General features: G+C 40.4%; 1 protein-coding gene across 1 annotated transcript; it reads right to left on the reverse strand.

The window, feature by feature from the left end:
• Positions 1 to 20,096: 20,096 nt before the first annotated feature.
• Positions 20,097 to 23,835, reverse strand: pim1 (Pim-1 proto-oncogene, serine/threonine kinase). Its single transcript, XM_077514789.1, has 6 exons — positions 23,421 to 23,835; positions 23,130 to 23,230; positions 22,963 to 23,013; positions 22,499 to 22,865; positions 21,582 to 21,758; positions 20,097 to 21,490 (listed from the first exon to the last, which is right to left on the reverse strand). The coding sequence occupies exons 1-6, from the start codon at positions 23,491 to 23,493 to the stop codon at positions 21,276 to 21,278; spliced, it is 984 nt and encodes a 327-aa protein (XP_077370915.1). The 5' UTR covers positions 23,494 to 23,835; the 3' UTR covers positions 20,097 to 21,275.
• Positions 23,836 to 24,458: the final 623 nt, after the last annotated feature.

Below are 24,458 nucleotides of genomic sequence, written 5' to 3' on the forward strand. Positions count from 1 at the left end.
GGTGCATGCGTACTTTTTTCTTTGCAAGTCTGCAAATTAGCCACAGCCACCTAATTAAGGCTCTGCTGATGACACATTCATTGTCAGATTGCCCAGTACAAGCCGATAAGATGCTCCAGCACTTTTCCAAGGATCTTGTTTGTTTTGTTGTCACTGTACATTCTCCTTTGGTGGACTACTTTTTTTCCCTTTGCTTTTGAATGTTTTTTTTAACAGTATTTTTATTTTTATTTTTATTTTTTTGTGAATGCTTTTAAATATTGCACTTTTGATTGTGCGACACACATTGACTTGCCTTGTGTATGAAATGTGCTATATGAATAAAGTTGCTCTGCCTTGCTTGTCTGCCCGTGACTTTCCTGCCTCGTGGTTCTGCCAGGAATCCAATTGTCGCCATCAAATTTTGAGCATATTCAAAATATCCTTGCAAGCATAAAAATGATTTGCCAGGGTCTGCCGAACGTTTTTGCATTTAATGTTGAAGAGAAATCAAATACCACATAATTGATTACATATCTTACTGAGACTGTCATGCCAGAGCTCAGACCTAACTCCAATTTTAATCTGTAGACTTCTTATACGAGTGTTGCGCACAAGAGATGCTCTTACTTTCTGACAGAGTTGGAACACTTTTGCGGGTTAATATTTCCAAATCAAGATAATACCATATTCCCAGGGATTGTAAAAAAGAAAAAACAACAAACTCTAGAATATTATTTACATCATCTGACTGTTTTAAAATGACGCTACTATCTCGTGGGACAAGTTAATTAGTGACTTGTCCTTTCAATGGATATTATCATGTAGCTTGTAGTGTTGCAAATAATTCACCAGGTGGCAGTAAAAGTAAAGGTTTTTTTTTTGTGCTTTTTTTTTTTTTTTTTTACATGAGATAATAGCTTTTTATTTGTCTTCCAAATGAACAAATAATCATTTTTATTTTAATAATATAATCATTTTATTATCAATGTATGAGTAGTCCTATGAGGGACAGCTCTGTTATATTTTCTATAGCACCTGCCATTATTTGAGTGGTGGGCCGGTGGCTGAGCTAGCTGACTGTGGGCAAGAGGCAGAAAACAAGACTCTGTCACCAGCCATTACACATGCTGACAATCGAACGCAGAACTTTAGAAGTGTGTTGCACAAGAGCTAACCACTACTCGACTAATCTGTCCACCTTCTTTTTATCTTGGATCACAAGGGAAGCAGCCTAAGCAGGGAAGTCCAGACTACCCTCAGCCAGCCGTTTTATTCAGCTTTTCCAGGGCTATCTTGAGACACTCTTACAGGCAGATGTCGTCTCTTGAGCATGTCCTGGGTCTTCTCTGGGGCATCCTCCCGGTAAGATGTAAACTGAACACCTCACCATGGAGGCATCAAGGAGACTTCCAATTGTTCCAAACCAGCCCGTGCCGCCTCATCATGGCTCCTCTCTATGCTGAGGAACAGCAGCTCTACAATGTACATGAACGCATACAACCCTAACATTACATTGAAGCACACATACAGCAACACAATTATTAGACCATTTCCAACCCAACTGTGGCTCAATTTCCTTCCCGGAAAACCACTGTCACTTCCTGTTATTTTTATCTTTAATAGTGTTGACTTGCAAGTACGACAAATTCCTCAGTGGGACTAGCAGGGGTCATCAAACAGAAAGAGAGGTCATTGCCGTTGTAGTCCGTCAGCACCAGATCATATCCCACAGGAAATGTGGTCCGGCTGCCATCCTTTTGTTTTTGCTGCCAGAGCCTCAAAAGAAAAAGGACAAAAAAAAAAAAAAGCATTTGTGACTTTGGACCCTTTGAAATGTTTCAATTGAGTATGGCCTTGTCACGTTAGCCTCATTCCTTTTTCTACATACCCTAAAATATATTTTGTACCTACCTTACTTATTAGTAAAGAGTAATATTTTGTACCTACAAAAGTGTCACTTTTCAGGAGACCCATGACGTTTGTTCAAGCATTAATGCTGCCTCATTAAAGACAGCAAGCCATTTTCAAAACTGTAAAGTAGTCAATAATTAGTCAAATAAATCAATAAATAAATAAGACCTGCATGTGTGGACTGACCGATAGTGTATATTTTGGATCACAATTCGTACACAAAATACAACTGTGTACTTTTCACATGAATTTTCACTGAAGGTTTGTAGACCCAAAGTGTTATTGTAACTGATGCGTTTTCTGTATTATGACTATATTAACCTACTAATTTCTTTTACAGTACATATTAACAAAGCTCAAGATGTGTTCTTTTCTTGCCTTCTGACCTACTACACCTTCAGCACTAACAATGAAATACCACTGAGTGACAGTATTGCTCTGCGGAAACCTTCCGCCCCTTGATTGCGGGCAACAGACATTTTTCAAGGGTGTTATTCAACTGCTGTTTAATTGTATTATTATATAGTTTAACCTTCATATTTGAAGTTGGAAAATACAAAATATGACAAAGTTTTAGGTTAGTAAAGGTTTAATGATGGTGCTAATTTCCTGTAGAAAAATGAAGGATGGATTTAGAACAACTTGGAAGCCACACTTGGACACACACGCACGCACACATCAGATTACTGCTAACCTACAGGATCGCGAGATGCTGTGACTATCGCGAGACCGGTAGCGAGACTGGGAAAATCTAACATGGCGGCGTCCTGCTGCTAAAATAGAATTAGCTTTATATTTCTAATTAAACCCGAATTTAACGATTAGATAAATTCGATTTTTTTCTTTTCTAAGAAAGATCGGAAATATTATCCAGTGTGGACGACCTCGAACGCTTTATTGACGATTATTTTTATAGCTGCGCGATGGATGATCTGGCGGCTAGTCGTGATAATCCTTCGAAAAAAAGGAAAAATGACTCGTCAACAGATACGGACGATTTAGTAACCGCCGACGTATCGGTGAGTATGCTGGATTCCATAAATAAAAAACTTGACGTCCTCTGTCTTATCCGCGAGGACGTCAAAGAATTAAAGGCAAGTTTGGAATTCGTTAGCCAACAGGTAAGCGATCTCCAACGAGATAATTCCGAGCTACGCTCCTCTCTCGTCGCTGTCACAGCCGAGTTGGAGACGATTAAAAAGGAAAATAAAATGCTAAAGGAAACGGTCTTAGATGTTCAATCCCGTAGTATGCGGGAAAATCTAATATTTTCAGGTATATCCGAAAATACCCCAGATAATCCAGAGAGCGAGATAAAAATTTTTTTGACATTATCGCTAAAGATCCCTCAGGAGACGATAAATAATATCTCTTTTCACCGTGTACACCGGCTCGGAGCTCGTAAGGGCAATAAGCCCCGTCCTATTATTGCTAAGTTCGAACATTTTAAACATAAAGAATTGGTAAAAAGTAAAGGACGGGAGCTCAAAGGGACATCTTTCGGGATGAATGATCAATTCCCAAGAGAGATAAACGAGCGGCGAAAAGTACTGTTTCCTATAATGAAACAAAATAGACAGGAGGGTAAACGGACTTTGATGGTCGTTGATAAATTATACTCTTCAGGAAAGTAAAGGGGAGGTTTAGAGGCACCAAACTTTATGTACTATTATATAGCTAATCAACTACAATATCTTGTGCTATGGACACAACCCAACAGAGATACTAACTGTTGGTTGGAATTGGAGCAGAAGGATTGTAATAATCTTAGACTGTTAGATTTACTCTTTATTACAAAATCAATAAGACGACATAATTGTTTTAAAAACCCAATGATAGCCGCCACCCTGACTGCCTGGTGGAAGGCATTAGAAATTACAAACTCCCAATTGGCGCCCTGTGGGCTCTCTCCCATTTGGCATAACCCCGACTTTCAACTTAATAATCAGTCGTTCCATTTAAGCTTATGGGAGCAGAAAGGAATTACACACCTTCATCATCTTTTCTCAGATAATAAGTTTATATCGTATACAAACTTGGTCCAGAAATATGAAATAAAAAATGGAAATTTCTTACATTATCTGCAAGTTAAAAATATGGTTAAGAAACAAATCCCAACACTTCAGGATACGCTCCAACTGCCTGTCTTAGCTAAAGATATTATAAAGCTTTCTCCAACAACAATAAAGAAAATATCAAAAATATCTAAGTTATTTTTATACACAAATAAAACGTATTTACCGACTTTAAAATGGGAAAAAGACTTGTCTATAGTTCCGGAACCAGACTTTTGGACCCAAATCTGTGAAAATGTATTTAAAATGACCAAACAGACAAATTTGCAACTTATCCAATATAAGATACTTCATAGAACATATATTACACAATATATGATGAAAAAAATGGGACTCTCTGACTCCGACATTTGTCTCCAGTGCTCACAAAACACTGCCGATACTTATCTTCATGCTTTATGGTCATGTACTCCAGTGCTGCATTTCTGGACTAAAATCTTGGGAAAGCTCGCTGATATATTAAACTGTAGGCTTCCTTTATCTCCAAGATTGTGTTTACTAGGTGACTTAACAATAACTGAGCTACCATGTAAACAATCCCAATCTATATTTATAGCCCTTACTATTGCTAAAAAAAATAATCCTTGTCAATTGGAAAAATAAACAATCTCTAAATATCGACCACTGGTTAAACTTACTAATAAATTATATCTCAATGGAAAAAATCTCTGCCTTAAATAAAAATCAAGTATCAAGATTTAAACAAATATGGTCTATGTACATAGAATATTTTAATCTTAATTTGGCAACTTAATCCTGCCAAGATTCTGCCTGTTAACGAGAGCCACCACATCGTTACAACTTCTGTTTTCGCTGCTTCTGTATTTGGTATTTTGTATCTGATTGTTTTTATTTTTATATAGTCAGGAACCTAGTTGCTGCTAGTGGGCTCGAGCATACCACACTATACGACACTATACTCACTAACTCCTTAAGAGTTATTTCTAGTGGGCACTAAGCATCAACACTTGGTGTTACTGCATGCTAATTAGTCAATTTTCTCGACGCCGTCCCCCGTGGTCGGGCGGGGGTGGTTCTGCCCCCCCCGTTGTCTGCTCGGTAGCGGTTGCGTCTTGGCCGCTCCCTGGGCCCCCTGTGGGGTGCGGTGTTGGGGTGCTTTCCCTGGTGCCCGGGGCGGTGCCGTCCCGGCGCGGTCCGCTGCGCCGTGCCCGGCGGCGCGGTTCGGCGCGGCCACCTATACCCGCCGGGTTGGGTGAGGGGCCCGCTGGGCCTCGTTCTGCGGCCTTGGGCTCGGGGGTGTGGGCCGGGGCTGGGGCGGGGGTGTTCCGGGCGTGCTGCCGCGGCCTGGGGATTTCGGGGGGGGGGGGGGGGGGGGGGGCGGTGCTCGCTTTGCTGGACCGCGGTTGACGGCTTCTTTCTTTGGTGGTGGTCCTTATGCATGCCAGATCCGTCGCACCAGCATCTACTGAAACTCAACAGAAGTAGCCTCTCCCTCCCACAGCCCCTTGAATCAGTGGGTGCTGGTGTCTGTGGATCTCACTTTGCTTTATCTATCCTTCCCTCCTTCCTCTCTTTAGTTTTTCCTCTGGTCACTTGAGATCTCAATTTATTGGAAGTTTGAGGTTTCTGGGGTTGGCATAAGACTCTGGTTTTGTAACCACGCAGGAGGGGTTTTGTTGGTGCTGGATTTCACTTTGATGGGTTGGATGTACTGGCTTCTATGGATCTCACTCTGCCTTATCGATCCTTCCCTCCTTCCTCTCTTTAGTTTTTCCTCTGGTCTCTTGAGATCTCGCTAAATTTTCTGGAATTTAGAGGCTTCCGGGGTTGGCGTAAGACTTTGATTTTGTAATCATGGGGAAGGCAGGAAGTGTTTGGTCGGTGCTGGATTTCACTTTGATTTATCTTTCTTTTCTCTTTATTTTTTTCTGACCTTTTCTCTGGTCTCCTGACCATTTAAACCTCACGACTCTGGCAAGATTCTGAAGTACCTGGTTAAGGCGAAGGGTAATGGGATATTTATAAGGCTTTAGGTGAATTAATGAGTATAAATTTATACGTATTTGCACGCACACGCACGCACGCGCACGCACGCACGCAAACGCACACACGCAAACGCCCGCACACACACACACACACAAAAAAAATAAATAAAAAAATAAAAAAATGAACAACTTGGAAGCCAGCGAGCATCCTGAAATAGATTGTCTTGGACTTTGGAGGTCCACAAAATAGTGTGTCACATGACAGTTGTAAAGTGCAATAGCTGTGCTTCATTTTAAGCAGCCTAAATCTCACGTCCCTTTTAATTGCCTGCAAAATGTTGACAGGCGTTTTTGCATGAGTAAAACTAGGACAGTGGTACGGGAATCTGACAATTTGCTGTTGACGGGTCAGTGGTGCAGACACACCTCCCTGTTATGTTTTTGATCTCCTTTTAATTCCCCATCCAAACCTGCCTCACATCCAACAACTGTGCGGTAATAAGCCTGTTACACAAGTGCTCTGGCCCAGTTAGCCAGTGACCTCTCTCTCTTAAGTGTGAGTCAAGTGTGCGTGTGCATGTGTGTGTGTGTGTGTCACAGTGAAACAGGGGAAGAGAGGCAGGATGTTAGCGTGCAAGGATGGAAGTGGGTCAGAGTCACCCTGCTCTTCTTTTTGACTCCTTCCTCAGGTAGGAAGGCGTCAGCAAGTTTAATGCGCCTCTGTGTGCTTGAGTGTGTGTTGGGTTGTTGTGTCAGATACTTCTGCATGACACTCGATACCACTTTTTCACTTTTTTGTTTGCTAGTGGCTGTTATAATGAGACAATTTCCACTTTTTTGGGCTCTATTTTTGTAGACCGTTTACGTGTAATTGGGGATAAAAACTGCTGCATCTTGATTTTTGTGCTGGTGCAAACCTTTTCTAGCGTGTTTGGGAATTTGGCAGACGGCGCTTAAGCCATACTGGGGTTTCCAACTGGTGGATGGACGATGTTTTCTTTTTAGTGAATTTGATCGAGGTGCAGGCAGTACCAAAAGAGGTAGACATCCATCCATCCATCCATCCATCCATCCATCCATCCATCCATCCATCCATCCATCCATCCATTTTCTTGACCGCTTATTCCTCACAAGGGTCGCGGGGGGTGCTGGCGCCTATCTCAGCTGACTCTGGGCAGTAGGCGGGGGACACCCTGGACTGGTTGCCAGCCAATCGCAGGGCACACAGAGACGAACAACCGCTCGCACTCACACGCACACCTAGGGACAATTCAGAGCGCCCAATTAACCTGCCATGCATGTCTTTGGAATGTGGGAGGAGACCGGAGTACCCGGAGAAGACCCACGCGGGCACGGGGAGAACATGCAAACTCCACCCAGGAAGGCCGAAGCCTGGACTCGAACCAGAGTCCTCAGAACTGGGAGGCGGACGTGCTAACCAGTCAGTCGCCGTGCCTCACAGGTTAGATAATAATTATTAATAATAATAATTATATCATAATTATTGTAGAGCTGTCAAAATTAATCGATTAATTGACAAGTAATCAATTATCAAATTTATTGACAACTATTTTAATAATGGAGTAATTGTTGGTACATAGTACAACATCAATCACCTCACCGTTTTTTTTTTGTTTTTTTTAAATCACTATATGAATACGAAGTACAAAATAATCACCAATCACTGGTTAATAAAGAGCAATCGGGGGGAAATGCTTTTGTAACACACTTTAATGCAAAATTAAAATAAATGCGAGGACCAGTAGTCGATTCATTGATTGAGTAATCGATAGATTAATCGATTCTAAAAATATTTGATAGTGACAGCACTAAATTATTGCCTGCTGTATTTTTTGTTTCCCTCCAAGTAATGCAAAGTATTTACTTGCACAGGCAATACATTTTGTATGTGATGCATTGTAAAACCTCAAGTAAAATTTTAACAAGCAGAAGCAACAATGATTCAATTTGTTGTGACTACCTTACCTGGCCACTTGTTACTAGGCAAAGTATATGGGGCAGCGCCACAACTGCCCCACAGGCCAAAGTAATAGTTGTTATATAACACAACCACTGGGCTGTTAATGGACAAACTAGGGAGTTATGCAAGAAGTGACAAGAAGAAAGACAGTAAAGGAAATTTATCACATAATGGCACTTTATTGACACTTTTCAATCATGTGATATGTATTTGTGTCATTATCTTATAGGTTTGTTTTTGGTTGTTTTCATTTGTTCATTTTGTCTGTAGTAACCCTAATCCGTTAGTATCAGACATATTGTGAATTTTCCAGTCTCCTTAGAGTTGCTAAAGTGAGCACTAAAAAGTTAAGAAAATGTAAAGAAATTTGAATGCAGTGGCAAAGACATGACATAATGACAAAGCGGCTGTCATAAACAACAATGATGATCCTTTCTCAAATCAAATTGCTCTCATCACCCAACTGTGTGAGTAGACATGCGCAATTAAAACGGGGACTTCATCACCTGGATTATCTGACATCTTGATTTAAGACAAAACAGACTTTGCCTATTAACCTCAATGATATATAGCCGTTAGCATGGGGAGTTCAGAATCCTATATTTTGCTGCATGTATGTACTGTATAATAAAAGAGAGTGCAACTAAAATATATGTACACTACACATTTTAAAAAAAATGTTGTCAAGTGTTAAAGTTTACCATCAACAAATTGCTCACAAGGAATTATGTGGCCAGAATGACATCAGCTTTGCTGATTCATGTAATCCCTCCTCCATCTTTTCCTTGACAAAGTCTTTTCATTCTGCTGATTACAAATGAGCACGAGTAAAAAGTGAAATTGGACTTTGTTCCTCCCACCAGCCAGTCATTGCTCAGTAATTCATTCTGACTCAATCAATACATTTATTCAAACACTCAATAAGCACCGGAACAAAACAATGTGCCGACATCCAACATGGCAGCTGTTTGCACAGGTGTGTGATGTCAATTGAAAACCATAGCTATAGCTATCTATCTATCTATCTATCTATCTATCTATCTATCTATCTATCTATCTATCTATCTATCTATCTATCTATCTATCTATCTATCTATCTATCTATCTATCTATCTATCTATCTAGCTAGATAGATAGATAGATAGATAGATAGATAGATAGAATTTTTTTTTCATGCATTTGTGCAACTTGAACATTTGGGGATGATCATTGTTGAAGTCTTCCGGACCGTGTATCACTTGAAGGAGGGAATGAACACAAGTCATGAAATTCCACTTCGACTCGATTAGTGCGATCGGGCTTCCCTGACTGTGAGCAAATGTAGCGAGGGTGTGCCAGGAATTTGTGACCTTGGCTGAATGCTCTCGCTGGATTTTCCATCCGGCTGTTTGGTAAGAGTTCATTAATAGCAGTGGAATGTCATTGTCTGCAGTTTGTAGTAGCGCTGAATTCGGAAAGGTTCAAAAACAGGATCTGATCTTTATTCTTCCCTCTGCGTGTGATGCCGCTGGAATGCACAAGTCACAGGAGTTCCAGTGTGTTGAAATGTCCAGCCACAGTGATGGAAGTTATAATTCTGCTGACAACAGTAGCTTTTAAAGCAACAATAAATGTTACATAATGTAATAATTTGCAGAGTTACGCTGTACAAAACAGAAACTCCACCAGTAGAGCTCTGACAAACACATCTAGAAAATAAACTCCTGTGTAAAGACGATATCATGATATCTGGTCACGTGACGTGAGGGACAATAATACATTTGGAAGAGAGACAGCCATTCACATCTCATCTCCAGGAGCTTGTGACCAAGTGAATAGTTTGCCTTCATTTGCACCTTGGAAATGCGTCATCCTCTTGTCATTTGTTCCGTGATTTAGGCTAATTAGAAAACAAGCTGAATAAGAGCAAATAGGGTTTGCTTCTTTTAATTGAGGTCATCAAGAATTGCAAACAGTGATGCATGTTTCCTTTGACCCTATTTTTCATTTGAATGATCATCAAGCTTATGCTCATTAGAAGGCACATACGTCACCAATCTGTGTATTTCGGTGGCATCAACCTTGAACGTGTCTGTGCGGCCATGCTGCACTCACATTGGCAGATATATGAAAATGTATTGTAATTTTGTTCAAATTTGAAAGAGGCCATAGGTCAGGGAGTTCCAAACGTTCTCATTTGAGGGCCACATACAAAAAATCAGAAGGACGCAAGGGCCACATAATGTTATGAAGAGAAATTGTGTTTAGTCCTGTCCAAGTAATTTATTTGTGCTTTTGCATATTTAGAAAAATGTTACAGTGTATAAACCAATTTATTTGTAATATGGCAGTAGGGTTATAACTTATTATAGTTTTGGAATTTTTTATTTTAGTTAGTTTTTTTTAGTTTTCATGGTGGTTCTGTTAGATTTTATTAGTTTAGTTCTTTAAAAAAATGTTTAGTTTTAGTTTAGTTTGTTAGTTTCAGTATTAGTATTAGTTTTTTTTTTTTTTTTTTTTTTTTTTTTTTTTTTTTTTTTTTTTTTTTAAATGTGTATTACTTGAGTGCAATATTTAAAAAACACCATGGGAACAACGTCATCTGAAGCTGCTTTTCTATTGGCTGCTGTTAGATGACGCCACTTCTGTGTGACATACTTTCAAACGTCATTATTCTGGTTTATATAAAAATAAAGCTACTAAAAATCACATTTAAAATCACCCCCAAAGGCTCATGCATTAAATGAATTTCCAAAGACAAAAACGAAGGACATGTTTGCTATAATTATAGTTAATTTTATTTTAGTTAGTTTTGTAAACATAAAATGTAGTTTGTTAGTTTTCGGTTTTTAAAAAGCATTTTCGTTTTCATTTTATTTCGGGAACAATATTGTTTTTTGAATTTTAGTTTTAGTTTTAAAAAAATTAATTTTAGTTAACTAAAATAACCTTTAATGGCACCTGTTTTTTGATACCCTCCCTTCTTACTTTGACCATATCCAAACATTTTTGTTCTGTTTATTTTATTTGAACGGAGTCAAACGCCATTTTTAGCATATGTCGCGGGCCGCAAATGGCCCACGGGCTGTAGTTTGGACACCACTGCCATAGATAGCTAGATAGATAGATAGATAGATAGATAAATTAAAAAGACCAACAGAAAATGTGCTACACTGTTTGAAATACACATTTTATTATTATGACACATACTATTATTATTATTTTGTAGATGTACAATTCAGTTTGGCATAAGAGGAAGGTTAAACGTAAGTCAACTCCTTCATCACTTCCTATAGTGACAATGCACCACAGCATGGTTTCAGATTTATCAACATCGCTGCCCTGCATTGTATCTCCAAATACTCACATAATGTCCTCGTGCCTGAGGCCAACACCCCCCACACCCCCACCCACACCCACACCCTGTCAGCACAAGCAAGCAGAAGCTGAAGTGTTGCCACATCACAGTTCTTTATTGGTCTTTCAGGAATGGGGAAGTGTTTGAGGCTGCATCTTTACGGGAAGCCGGCACGCGTGTGTGCGTGCGTGTGCGTGTGTGGCGGAGGGGAGGAGGGGCTTAATGGGAAAGTGTGTGGGTGGGGAGGGTATGACAAATATTTGCTAACGCAAACAGGAAGAGGGGATTAAAAAAGAGTCAAAGTGCAAAGGTAGAACATTTTAAAGGTATTCATCACAAGCAATCACACAGTCACGGATGACTATACTCACACGTGCTTGAGGGCAAACATTAATGGTTATTGCAAAAGAAGGAAATGACATCCGACGTCTTGTTCTTGCTCAGGGGCTATTCAGTAAGGGCGTTATCGTTGCTGATCAAAGTGATACACTGTGTTCTCTTTCACAATGCAGTGATCTTTTTATGTGGAAAAAAAAAAAAAAAGAGTGAGGCACCATCTACTCCAAATGGCATGTTCTTTCAGCTTGTCTCCAATGGCAATGCACCAAATAGTACAGACATCAGTTTTTAAAAGAAATTGAAAGGATGGATATGAGAAAGACAAAACAAAACAAAAAAACAGCACTACCTGCTGAATCTAGTGGGTCTCTGCCAACAGCTACACCAAAAGTGTGTCAATTTCTCAGTACAATTGTATGTTGTTGTTGTTGTTGTTGTTTTTTAAATGGCAAGTATGATTAAACAGCACAGAAAACACATGACTCACGGTTCAGTGTATGAGTGTGTGTGCTTCATAACACAACAAAGGCACTGAGCACTAACTGCGAGACTTCACCCTCGCAGTGAGGGAGGAGACGTTGACCTTTTCCCATGAAGGAAATGGTGGCCGCCAGGACCACGTGTCAGGCCAAGTCAGCCAAGTGGAATGTGGCGCTCCCCCGGCATCTCCTTGAAGGCCTCACCGCTTTTACTACTTTCTTTAATCCCACCAGGTGATGACGTGCAATTTATTTGTGTCATGTGTACATATTTACTGTTGTTCTGTGCGTGTCGGTCAAACATAGAGAACCCCCTGAAATGAATAACACTGTTTACTCTCCACTTTGAGGGATGGAAGGCCATTTCTTGTATCATCTCGTTCTGGGCCCAGTGACCTTTAGCATAAATATTTGAGGTGAAACTCAATAGTCCCACCCAGATTCTTCCATGTGGACGAGTAACCCGAAACAGGTCAACCTGGTTGACCTGGTTGCAAACCTGCTTGTCTACCTTGTTGTACGCTATTCACCACAAAGCTCGCCGGAAGGACAGGTTCCAAACATCAACAGAAACTGTGGAACACTTAATACATTTGAATGTTATTATTAAGTCATCCATGCTGTAATTGAAAGAAGAGTTCATATTGTGTGTCACAGTTCAGCAAAAAAAACGAGTTATAGCCTTATTTTTCAAGCTTTTGAGCTGGTTTTTATTTGCTGAATCAGTATCTTTAAGATCAAAACAACACAATTAAACGTCTTTTAAGAAGTCTTAATTAAAAATAACAAAAGGGCTGAAAATAGCTGTTAATTATTTCAATGACTAACAAAGCTACTTTGACTTCTTTTTTCATAAGATTGAGTCATTTCAACTTTTACTTTATTAGTTTTCGCAAAGACATTAATTAAAGTCCTCAGATAGCCAGCCAACTATTTTGCCTTCAAATTATTTTCACACTCAATAACTACGATGCAGATACAAGCACTGGGCCAATTCCAGTTTGTTTTTCATTATTGGACAATTTCCAAACAAAAGTCATCTAAGGACATCTGGTTCTGCTTGTTTCACCGAGAGCAACTGTTACGAAGGCATCAGACTAATTATATCGAGCTCATGAGATTTCTTTGAAATCACATGATGTGACAACAAACAATGCATTTTTTAATTTTATTTTTGATCTACTGTATAGAGGGAGAAACAATTTAAATAGCCTCCGTCATCACCAGCCATCTCTTCCTGCACACATTTTCTCACATCATTGGGAGACACCTACAGTGAAGCATGGTGCTGGCAGCATTATGATTTGGTGCTCTTTTCCTTCAGCTGGAACAGGGGCCTTAGACAAAAGGGGAAGAATTGGGAACAGTTCCAAATAGCAGTCAGTGTCAGCACAAAACAATCAGGTTTATGCTACAATGGGGAAAAAAATTAAAAAAAGGACAATCCTACTGGAACTGCTGTAATTTATTTGGGGTAAATCATAGGTACTTGAATTGAGGGCAAGTGTGTGCTAACTCACTATTGACATGTACTGTAACATTTTTAGCTTGGTGCTTTTTTTAAACAGCTAGTGATGTGAACATGTCGAAAGAAACAAAAAATATGTATTACATTACTGTCTCTTCCACAATTTATAAGATTAATGAAATAAAGGTAAGCCAACACGAATGTCCAAAAACAGAACCTTTTCGTTGACGATTATGTCTTGATCTATTCAAGCTGGCTTCTTCAAGTTCCTATTCCCATAACCTTTCACTTCCACAAAGCGCTTGCTGCCTCCCCATCTCGCAGCCTATCAGATGCTCAGGGAACTGGCCAAAGAGAGAGTCAGGGTTGCCCCTGGCTCAGACAACGCACTCCCCACTACCTTGGAAACCCAACAGGCATCCTGGAGACAAACACAGAGATACACTGAGCGAGCGCACTCACTTCCTGGATTCCCACAGAAGCCTGCCAGGCCTGGGAAAGCTGCTCACTACTAATGCTTAACCAAGGGCACAAAAAAAAAAAAAAGTTCAACATTAAGAACTCGTAATTCTCGCTTCGGGTTCACACTCCTTTCTCTTGTGGACATTATGAATGTGGTGACAATGCAAAAGTCAGCAGGATCTGAATGAGATCGAGGGTTTCTTGAATATATATTATGCTCTGCTTATTATCTACATTTCCTAAGAATTTGGAACTTTGCAGCAGAAAAGGTCTGCTGTATACCAGTTAATTGATACATCTATATTCCTGTTCATTACACATGTGAAAAGTCAGACACACACTCAAGGTCACGTTCTTGACCTCAGTACCTTTTTTGTTCCCCAAGCGAGAGCTCAGAATTGTTCATTCGGCAGTCTTACCGATTCAACATCTTATTATCATTGCTCTCTCTTTTTTTCTTTTTTTGTGTGTGTATGTGCGCATTTGTGAGCATGTGTGCATGTGTCTGTGCGTGCGTGTGCGTGCGTGTGTGCGCGTGTGCATCCGTGTGTATGCATTTGTGTAAATTTGTACTCATTAGTTCACCTCAAACCTAATAAAAAAAATCCCATTACCCTTCACCTTAACCAGATACTTCATAGCCTCGCCAGAGTCGTGAAGTTCAGAAGGTCAGGAGACCAGAGGAAAGGTCAAAGGAAAGAAAGATGAACCAAAGTGAAATCCATCACCAACTAAACACCATCTGCCACCCACATGGTTACAAAACCAGAATCTTACGCCAACCCAGAAACCTCTAAATCCAGAAACCTCTAAAGATAAAATGTAAGATCATTCTTCAAATTAATTAAATAACACCCGAACTCAATTTGCTTGCTATTTTAATGACAAAGTACAACGCAGGTCAAATATAAACAAAGTCACAAACTGATGTAACACCAAAAAGCACCCAGGAACAACTCAATTGCCATGCCTGAATTTGACACAGTTCATCAAACAAAATGTAGCGGAAACAGTTCAACTTGCAGCTAAAATCATCAACTTGCTGCCTTGGCTCAAGACCATCTGACTTTTTCAAAACTTTTGTGCAAGGTGTGCAAACTGAGTTAAAACAAATAAATTGTTCGCTTCAGTCCAGGCGACTTTTCTAAACACTTGAAAGTAGCTCCCCTCAAACCACTTCTAAAAAAAAAAAACTGAACACTGTGGTTCCTTGTTAGCAAATTATAGATTCATATCGAACCTCTCTTTTGTAACACAAACTTATTGAAAATATGTTTTTTTAATGACTCAGCAATTTCTTGAACTCAAATGGACTCATAAATATCAGTCAGATTTCCGACCTTATCACAGCACAAAAATAGCTCTTATTAAAGTTCTAAAAGATACATGATTGATCCATGACTCATGAAAAGTATCAGTACTAGTCTTATTATTTTAATAGTTTTTTTTTTGATAGACCGCCTTAACAGAGCATCAAACAGCTGCAGTTCATTCAGAAAGCTGCATCTTGGGTTCTAACCAAAACAAAGACATCAGAATATTACTCCATTACTATTACTCCATTCCTAAAGGCTTTACATTGGCTCCCAGTCAGCTGTAGAACAGATTTTAAAATGATGCTACTGGTCTATAAATCATGAAATGTCCTGAATACATTAAAGAAATGCTAATTAATATAAGTAAGGCTCAGTAAGGCTCTGAGGTCTGCAGACTAAAGTCAATTCGTGGAGCTCAGAGTTGCAACCAAACGTGGCGAAGCAGCCTTTAGCTGTTATGCTGCACTTAAATGGAATACGATGCCGGTAGAAAAGAGGTCAGTCACAAGTGTGAATGATTTTAAATCAAGATTAATATTAAGGTCTTTTAAAGCATTTGCAAACTTCATCTGCATCTGTCCTGGCATCAGCCAGCTATTTCGGTACCGTGTATTCTGGCACTATGATTCAACTCCCAGGCTGAAGGAATTATTCAATTTTATTACACATTTTACTGTACACTTTACACTTGAATGTTAATTCAAAATGTTGACTCTGGAACTAATGAATAAATTTGTGTTCAGCCTTAAATGTATCAAAGTGCCCTTTGCCTTCATCCTGTAAGTCCAGTCTATTTACTAACATAAATAACCAGCTAGCACAAAAAAACAGAATTTGAATTTTTTTAAATGAAAAAAATAACTAAATATACAATTACAAGTATAAGGATGGAAAACTATGTTAAACAAGTCACACTTTAATTACAGAAAAATAAACAAAAAAGAAAACAAAAGATACACAAAAAGTTTTCAAAATATAACAACTTAAATTTCATAAAATGTTTTGATGTTCCTCTTGACTATTTCCATAGTAGAAGTGTATTTTTTTGTGTGTGTTCCCCTAATATGCTAATACAGTATGTCAACCATACTGTAAATGCTACCTTTAAATTTATTCACAAGTCAGACAATAAATAATATACATCGTTGGTCAAATTTCACATAAAAAAAAAATAAAAATCTATGCTTTTGGTCAGTCCACATATGTGGGTGTCATTTTTTTTTTTTTTTTTTTTTTTTTTTTTTTTTTTTTTTTTTTTACGAAATATTGACCAATCTGAATTGTTGAAAATGTCTTGTTCTCTGTGACGATGCCTGTTAATGATTGAAAAACAAAAAACATGTCGTTTAAAGGATCTCCTGAAAAGTGGTGATTTTGGAGGTACAAGGTTTTGTCCAGACACTAGTGATATAATATATGTAATTGATATAGAATACTCAAAATATATATACACACATGAACAATAGATAATAATACATAAACAACATAGTGATGCTGAATTGGAAATTCCCAACATGCGCATCTGACCTTTGGCTCCCGTGTTGTTACACAGGAGTTTCAGTCTGTTTTCCTGGGAAAACTTGATGCAACCAACTGTGTGGGAATTCTCCCTGGATTGAAATAGGATCACTTTGTTTTTCCAAACCTTCACGCACGTACCAACCTCCCGACACCTTCAACTCACGGACCTCCTTGCGTCATCCTTGCCCAGACATGTCGGACATGGAGGTGCCAGGCAAGGCCTCGGCCCGTGGGACCCGGCTTCGGAGTGCTGAGGCGGGGCAGGGAGTTGTTTCTCTGCGCCTGAATCACTCACTGTTCGCATGTGAAAACAAATTCCACATGCAGGTTGACATTCATGTGAATACAAGTGCAGGAGGATGACTGCCGGCTGTCTTCTCATGCAGATGAAGCGAGCAGGAGACGTTTACGCATTCCTGCTTAATGAGTCAATGAATAACAGCATCACGGTCTCATCTGCTAATGAGAAAATGTTGTCCTCTGGCTTGTTTGCTTTGATTAAAATCTCACTCTGCTAGACTGGATTTACCTGAAAATGCAATTTGATATTTGTTTTACAAAAATGCTGCATTCATTCGAAAACGGCTAACATAAAAATCAGGAGATACTATTTTTCCTTCTTTTTCTTTCTTTCTTTCTTTCTTTCTTTCTTTCTTTCTTTCTTTCTTTCTTTCTTTCTTTCTTTCTTTCTTTCTTTCTTTCTTTCTTTCTTTCTTCGAATAATCCCATGTTCAACCCGATATTTTTATGACTTCAATTTACAACCATCACTAGACCCAGTGGCTGTGAAACTTGCTATTTAAAAGTTCAATCTAAACCTGCAATGTGACTGATCTTTTTGAGTTACAGTGTAAAGGTCACGGGTTCAGGTCTCAAAGAGTGAATAAAATATGTGAGTGTTGCTTTAAGATGATGGAGCAGCAGCGTGTTCTCATGAGAACCAAACTTTTTTTTTTTTTTTTACATGGCCACAACTTCTCTTGATCTCGTACATGAGCGTACACATTTGTTGGGGAATTTTCTTATCCCTACCAATTAATCAAGTATGTCATCAACCTGCCAGTGTGATGACTGCATCATGAGTGATGGCTGTATCTTCTTATCAGTATGTCTCTATCTGACTTGTACATGCTTGATGCAAAAAAAAAAAAAAGATCAAGATAACAGAAATTATCATCAATGAGCAAATCATGGAAAATGTTAAGGGACTACAGGACTTACAGGACTCTCAATCATGATGAATGAGAATACTTGAAACAAAGGTGAAGAAAAAGTTGCATTTGGATTTGATTATCTTTGCAAAGCAGTCTTCACAATTTCACATGGAGACATGCAACATCTTGCAGATTGTCCAAGAATGTTTTTTCATTTCAAACATTGAACTTTTTAAATATTCCTACCTGTAAATGGTTGAAATGATACACATAATGCAAGAATAGAAAGACAATTGTTCCGACAGAAAACAACATGATAGGAATCAAGGCGGAAATGCATACATGCAGTTTTGCCCCTTCACCTTTCATAATTGTTCTTGATCAGACACCTGGAGCCTCTCTTGAATAATCACAAGTGTTGTGATTGACTGTTGAATGTACAGGAACAAACTGAAATAAGCTATACTATAAAATGTTCTCTAGAATAATATACAGTAAATGTCTGGGAGGCCCAATTAAGGAAAGAACAGTCTGTAATGTGGCACGAGGGCCGTACTATCCCCACCTTTACTTATCATGCTATCCAAGGCCAACATCAAAAACAAATCTTCTAATAGTAATTCTAATGCTCAGTTTTAATAGACACTGAGCTCTATCTATGAAAACACTGGTATTAAATTAGAGATAACACACTGACCCAGGGGCACATGCTATTTCCCATCTTCTAACGAACATTAGCTGTGCAAGCAAGAAGGTGAAGGAAGGGACAGAGACGAAGCGATAAAAGGGTCGGCGTCATGAGCGATGCTTCGTCAGTATTACCCAATCAATCTAACAGTCAGGACAGATGAGTGGCTGATTATGCAAGTGAGGAACGAGCACTTACGGGAAGAAGACAGACATGATCAGCTGGTGGACAACACACTCACTGATTAAAAATGCAAGAAGGAGGAAGATACGGCACACTGTAATAAGATAACGGCAAACACCACATTATTTATCATTAGAATCAAGCTGTCTTTTTTTCTGAATCCTACTCGTGTCCTGTTTTAGTGATGACTCATCTGTAAACTAAACTTGTCCGTTGACACCGTGCATGAATGTTGTGATAAGCCGACACACACCTACATCAGTTTACTGGCATGCATTTGCAATACGGTGCAGTTTCTGCGAATGGGAGAGGAAATGAAGCGCTGAGACATTCACAGAAACCAACTGTGGTGCGATGCAGTTGTGCAGCTACCTAACGGCAGTGAAGAAGCTGCCTGCAACAAAAAAACCTTTGCTCTTTGCTGGGGTCTATAGTCTTCCTTGGAGATTCATTTACAGTAGTTGTCCCCAAATGAGACAGGAAAATAGCAGGTGGATTAGTGGCTAGCACAAAGCTCAGGGTTTGGATGTCGGTTCCAGCCTTCCCATGTGATGTTTGCATGTTCTCCCTGTACTTTTGTGGGATTTCTCCGGGTACTCCAGCTTTTTCTTCCCCAATTAAAAAAAACATATATATATAAATTATTATATATATAAATTGTTCTCTCTTTGGTGGGGAGGGGGCGTTTTCGTTGGAAGGAATCCCATTGGATGTGACTGATTAAATGTGCTGCCCTCGTCTGTTCAGGTGAGCAGCTTCATAGCCCGCTGTTGTCTAGATTAACTAGAAGAGCATCTTGAGCTTGTTAGTGAGATTAAACACACGGGGGACACGCCACCAACACCATCTCACTTGATTATTTCACACCTCCTAAACAATGCAACATGGCAAACGATGTGATTATCCTCTGCTTGTTAATGCCACAGCGCCCCGACATTTTTCTATAAAGTGCTGACGCTTGAATTAATGCTGTTTTTTTCTAGTATATAATACTATGAACTGCAAATGACTTCCAGTTTTCACAAATGTAAGGCAAGCCTATATAATATGAGGCTACTGACTAGTTACAGTAAATGTGGGCCCACTATTTGGCAAGCAGATGTTCGCTACCTAATCACTCTCTGTGTAAATAAAACGTATAATTTAAACCAAAATTGAATAAATATATTCAAACCTTATTGTAAAGTGGACGTTATTAACAACATATATTTGTAATCTGTCCAACATGTTGAAGTAATACACAAAACTCAAGAGTCAACATTGTAACAAAAATATTTATTGAAGTCGTATAAAAAAATAATTTCTAACATAATTTACAATTCTAATCTGAATGGTTGAAGGAAACAAACAATCAAAGCTGCATTCAAATGAGGTTTCTCGCTTTCATACACACAAACACGCTGCATCCAACAGTTCATCAGTAGACGTTCAGTGTTCAAATACACTAACATGGAAGTGCTTTGGGAACTATTTACAAGTTATTTACAGGACATACACAAACATGTGTCTGCTCTTTTATCAAAAACAAAGTTCAAGCCATAATAAATATGGTCAAAAAATATTCTTGCTTTTGTCTCTTAAATAATGGTGGGCCCTTCAGTGACTGTGGAATGAAACATATGAACAGCCATAATTCTTTTCATAAATAAAATAAATAAAATCTAGTTAAGAAGCTTGTCGCAGAAAAAAAATAAATACCATATTATAAAATTCATACCTCCCACCAAAATGTTTAAGACCTGTGTGAGGCACTGTTTCAACATTTTCCCCCCCCCCAAATTGTGAAGGCGAGCAGAGGATGATGCATTTGGGTATTGGTTGACTTTGCATTGAGTAGTAGTTTAAGGGTGTGAATGTGACCCATAAAGGAAAGAAGGTAGGAAGTGTAGAAGGAGAAAGGCAGATGCTGTGGTTAAGAAATGGGTGAGGTAAATCCAGTGTTGTTGTTTGCACAGGATGCTGCCAGAGCCGTGAGGTTTGTCTGGTTGCTAATGAGATTGGATTGAGCAGTAGTAGTGCTAGTAGTGGTTGTAACGTAACGGCATAGGCTTCACTGATCTAGGCCCATGAGTGGAAAAATAAGATAAAGCCTTGAGCATAGGAAAAAAAAGAAAAAAGAAAGAAAGACTATCAAGAACATTAGCCTTTTTTTGCATTCCAAATATTCAAGTATTTCCAGGCTCCCTCCCTCCCTCCTAACAGTCTCATAAGGCACTTTTAACAACAAATCTGCAGCAGAGTAGTTACATAACTCGCACTCTCCTGGCAACATGTGCTGTTCTGCAAGCAGAGCACGCCCTCCTACAGGCTAACAATCAGCCATCAGAGTTCATGGAGATAGATGGTGGTCTGATGTGGTCACAGGGAGTAAATCAAGTGAGGCACGAGGATGGCGAGGTTCTCAACATGGTGCTTTCTTTTTTTCCTCCACCGTCACAGCGCCACAGCCACAGAGGTCGACGTGAAGGCCGAGGGTTCGTGGCTGATGCTGTGCAACTTGATCTCCGTGCTCAACTTGTCCGTTTGCGGCGCGGCGGGTAGCGCCGAAGAGGACGTGCTCTGCATCCACGAGTGGTTGATGATGTCCTCGAAAGACGGTCGATCGGCTTGCCGCAAAGACAGGCACCACTTGATCAGCTGCTGGCACTCTGCAGGGAGGAGGGCGGTCACTCGGTTAGTCACATTATTGGAACACGTGAGAAATTAAGGAAACTGTTCATCGCCTTGTGCGAGTCTTACCGGCGGAGATTCTCCTCCTAAAAAGGACCTGCCCTCGGAGGATCTCCTCATCGTGTTCGAAGGGGATGTCTCCACACACCATGTCGTACAGCAACACACCTAGCGACCAAACTGTGGCTGAGCGCCCCTGATAGCGGTGGTATTTGATCCATTCGGGTGGGCTGTAAACTCGCGTGCCTTTAAAAAGAAAACGACACATTTGGTGAATTTTCCAAGTTGGACATTGTCTATGGGAATAAACCAGGAATTATTTTTGTTCCTGAATAAAATGCGCTAAAACATGTTTGTAGCTGTTTAAGATACAAGCATGTGTTGTGTGTGCTGTATGCTGCTGCTCAGATTAAGTGAAAATAATTCACCAATTATGGTGAATGTAGTTATAAAAAGCTATCATTTGCATGATGTCTATTTATGACAAACATACAAAATAGCTTTGCATGAAATAACCTTCAATTACTAGTTAATTTGCATGAACTGTTTCCAGGTTGGACTATTTCCAAAATTCCTCAGATTAATTTCCATTGAAATATTCCACCCCTTTGCAACCAACAGGCTCTTAATATTGTGTCTGAAGTGGAAAAATGTGTATCAGGTTAATCCTGTGTGCATGTGTTATCTGGGCTCAGGTGCCAGGGAGCGTGACAAGGCATGTGTGCGTGAGAGCAGAGCAAGTAGGCTACGTGTGGGCGGGGGAGCAGCCATGTGACTTTGTTTACAAACTTTGAGTTGTAAAAATACCCCATTCGGCCAATGGGAGGCGCCAAAGCGCCTGTGTTTCTGGGCTTGTATAAGAGCGGGCTGCTACACCCGAATGATTCAGCTTCAAAACATCCACTTTACGAATTAAAAATAGAATCAAATGCAACCATAATTTCAAGCGATCAAAAACAAAATAAGTAAATTAAGTGACGCCTCACCATCAAAGTCTGTGTAGATGGTGTCCTTCAGTAGAGCTCCTGAGCCGAAGTCGATGAGCTTGATCTCTCCCGTCCGGAGGTCGATGAGAATGTTCTCGTCCTTGATGTCCCGGTGCACCACGCCACAGCTGTGACAGTGACGCACGGCGTCAAGCACCTGGCGGAAGAAGCTGCGGGCCAGCTCCTCCGGAAGGGCGCCCTTCTCGGTGATGAAGTCGAACAGATCCTTGACGTTTTCGGGCCTCTCCATGACGATGATGAAGCTGTCCGCCCGCTCGAACCAGTCCAGCATCTTGATGACGCCCCTGAAACCCGTCCCGACCTTTTTTAACAGCACGATCTCCATCGGGACCCGGGAGCCGTTTGGCTGGGGAGGAGTGGGGAGGGTGGGGAGATTAATTCACGTTGCCATGAAAATGAACGCATCAGTAAATAAAGGCTGCATCATAAACAATAATACTCACCAGCTCCCCCCACTCGGAGATTCGGTCCTTGGCGACATGTTTGACAGCCACCTAAGCCAAACAGAATCAACGTAAAAAACAAACAAAAAAAACAAAACAGTAATTTTCACCCTGAAATAGATATATACAATATATTATTTAGCTTGATAATTAATTCGAATACTAACCGGTGCTCCATCTGACGTCCTAGTGCCAGAATACACGGTACCGAAACCTCCGCTGCCCAACACCGCCCCGACCTGGTAGAGCTTCTCGAAGGGTTCCTTCGCTGCGCACACAAACACACGCACATCTCCGGTTACAGCAGCAGTCACCAAATGCTACATAAATGCTTCCACGATACGATTGATTTAATTGGCTAGTTCGGGTAAATATATAAGTGGCGCCCTTGAGAGCGGGCTTCGCCTTGTCCTCAATGACGGCACAAAAAAAAGGAAAATAAAAGAAGGGCGTCTAACCTGGATGAACTTGCAGCTTCGCCGGCATGTCGCTGGAAATGTGAGCCAGGGAGTTGAGCTTGGAAAGCAGCATTCCTTTATTTCAAGTCCCCTTGACAAATAAAATAACAATGGATGTGTTTTTCTTTTTTAGGAGGCTTGAGTTATAATCCTTTTGGCGCGGTTCTCCCGTATCTCGTGCGCACGTCGCAGGAACAAAAATGCGCAGAGGATCCTTTCATCCGGATAGAGCCTGAGGGAAACCCGCTTTCGGTCCGAAAAGGAAGAGTGGTGAATGTCGTCCAGGCGAGAGGCGGCGTGTTTGCGTTCAGACAAAACGCACGTTCGCAGCCTCTCCTCGGTGTTTTGTAAACAAATGAGTACAAATCGACGACATAAACAGACGGCGTTCTGAGCCCGAGGATTGCTCTCAGACACCGGCTTTGGTAATAAGAGGCGGGGGGGAGGACGTTTATATGGCGGTAGTAATGGGCGTTACCGGCCACTCCCCGCAACGCCCCCTTCCGCTCTGCCCACCAATAGGAGAACGAATGCCCGCTCCAACTTCACGTCAATCACCGACATAAAAATCGAGTGAACTCGGTAACCCAGCCCGCCAGACACAGACGTGGCGGGAATCAAAACGCGCCAAAATGGGGGTAGGCTTTGAATTAAGCGCAATGGACTCACGTTGGACAAGGAGGAGGAGGAGGAGGAGGCGGAGGAGGAGAGGGACATTCAAATCCAAGTACCCCCCTGGAAGCCTCACTTAGCGGGAAACTGACGACATTGTGAGGAAAGAGGAGCATGCATTCGACAGAAACTCACGTGCTCCCAGCTTCAGTTTATAATAAATGACACACTTGAACCATAACACTTTGAAATGCATTTGCAAAGTGAAAATAGATAGTGGTATTGTATTCTGCTTTTAATACTAAAGCTTCCTCATACCATCAACGTGTGGGTGTGTGTGTGTTTGTGTGTAGGGGGGGACTATGGTGGGGTTGGCAGTCCATCAACTGCATTCCAGCTATTCTAACCCCCTGCCATTTACCTGAT

Source organism: Festucalex cinctus, chromosome 2 (assembly GCF_051991245.1).
Source record: "Festucalex cinctus isolate MCC-2025b chromosome 2, RoL_Fcin_1.0, whole genome shotgun sequence".
NCBI classification, from domain to species: domain Eukaryota; kingdom Metazoa; phylum Chordata; class Actinopteri; order Syngnathiformes; family Syngnathidae; genus Festucalex; species Festucalex cinctus.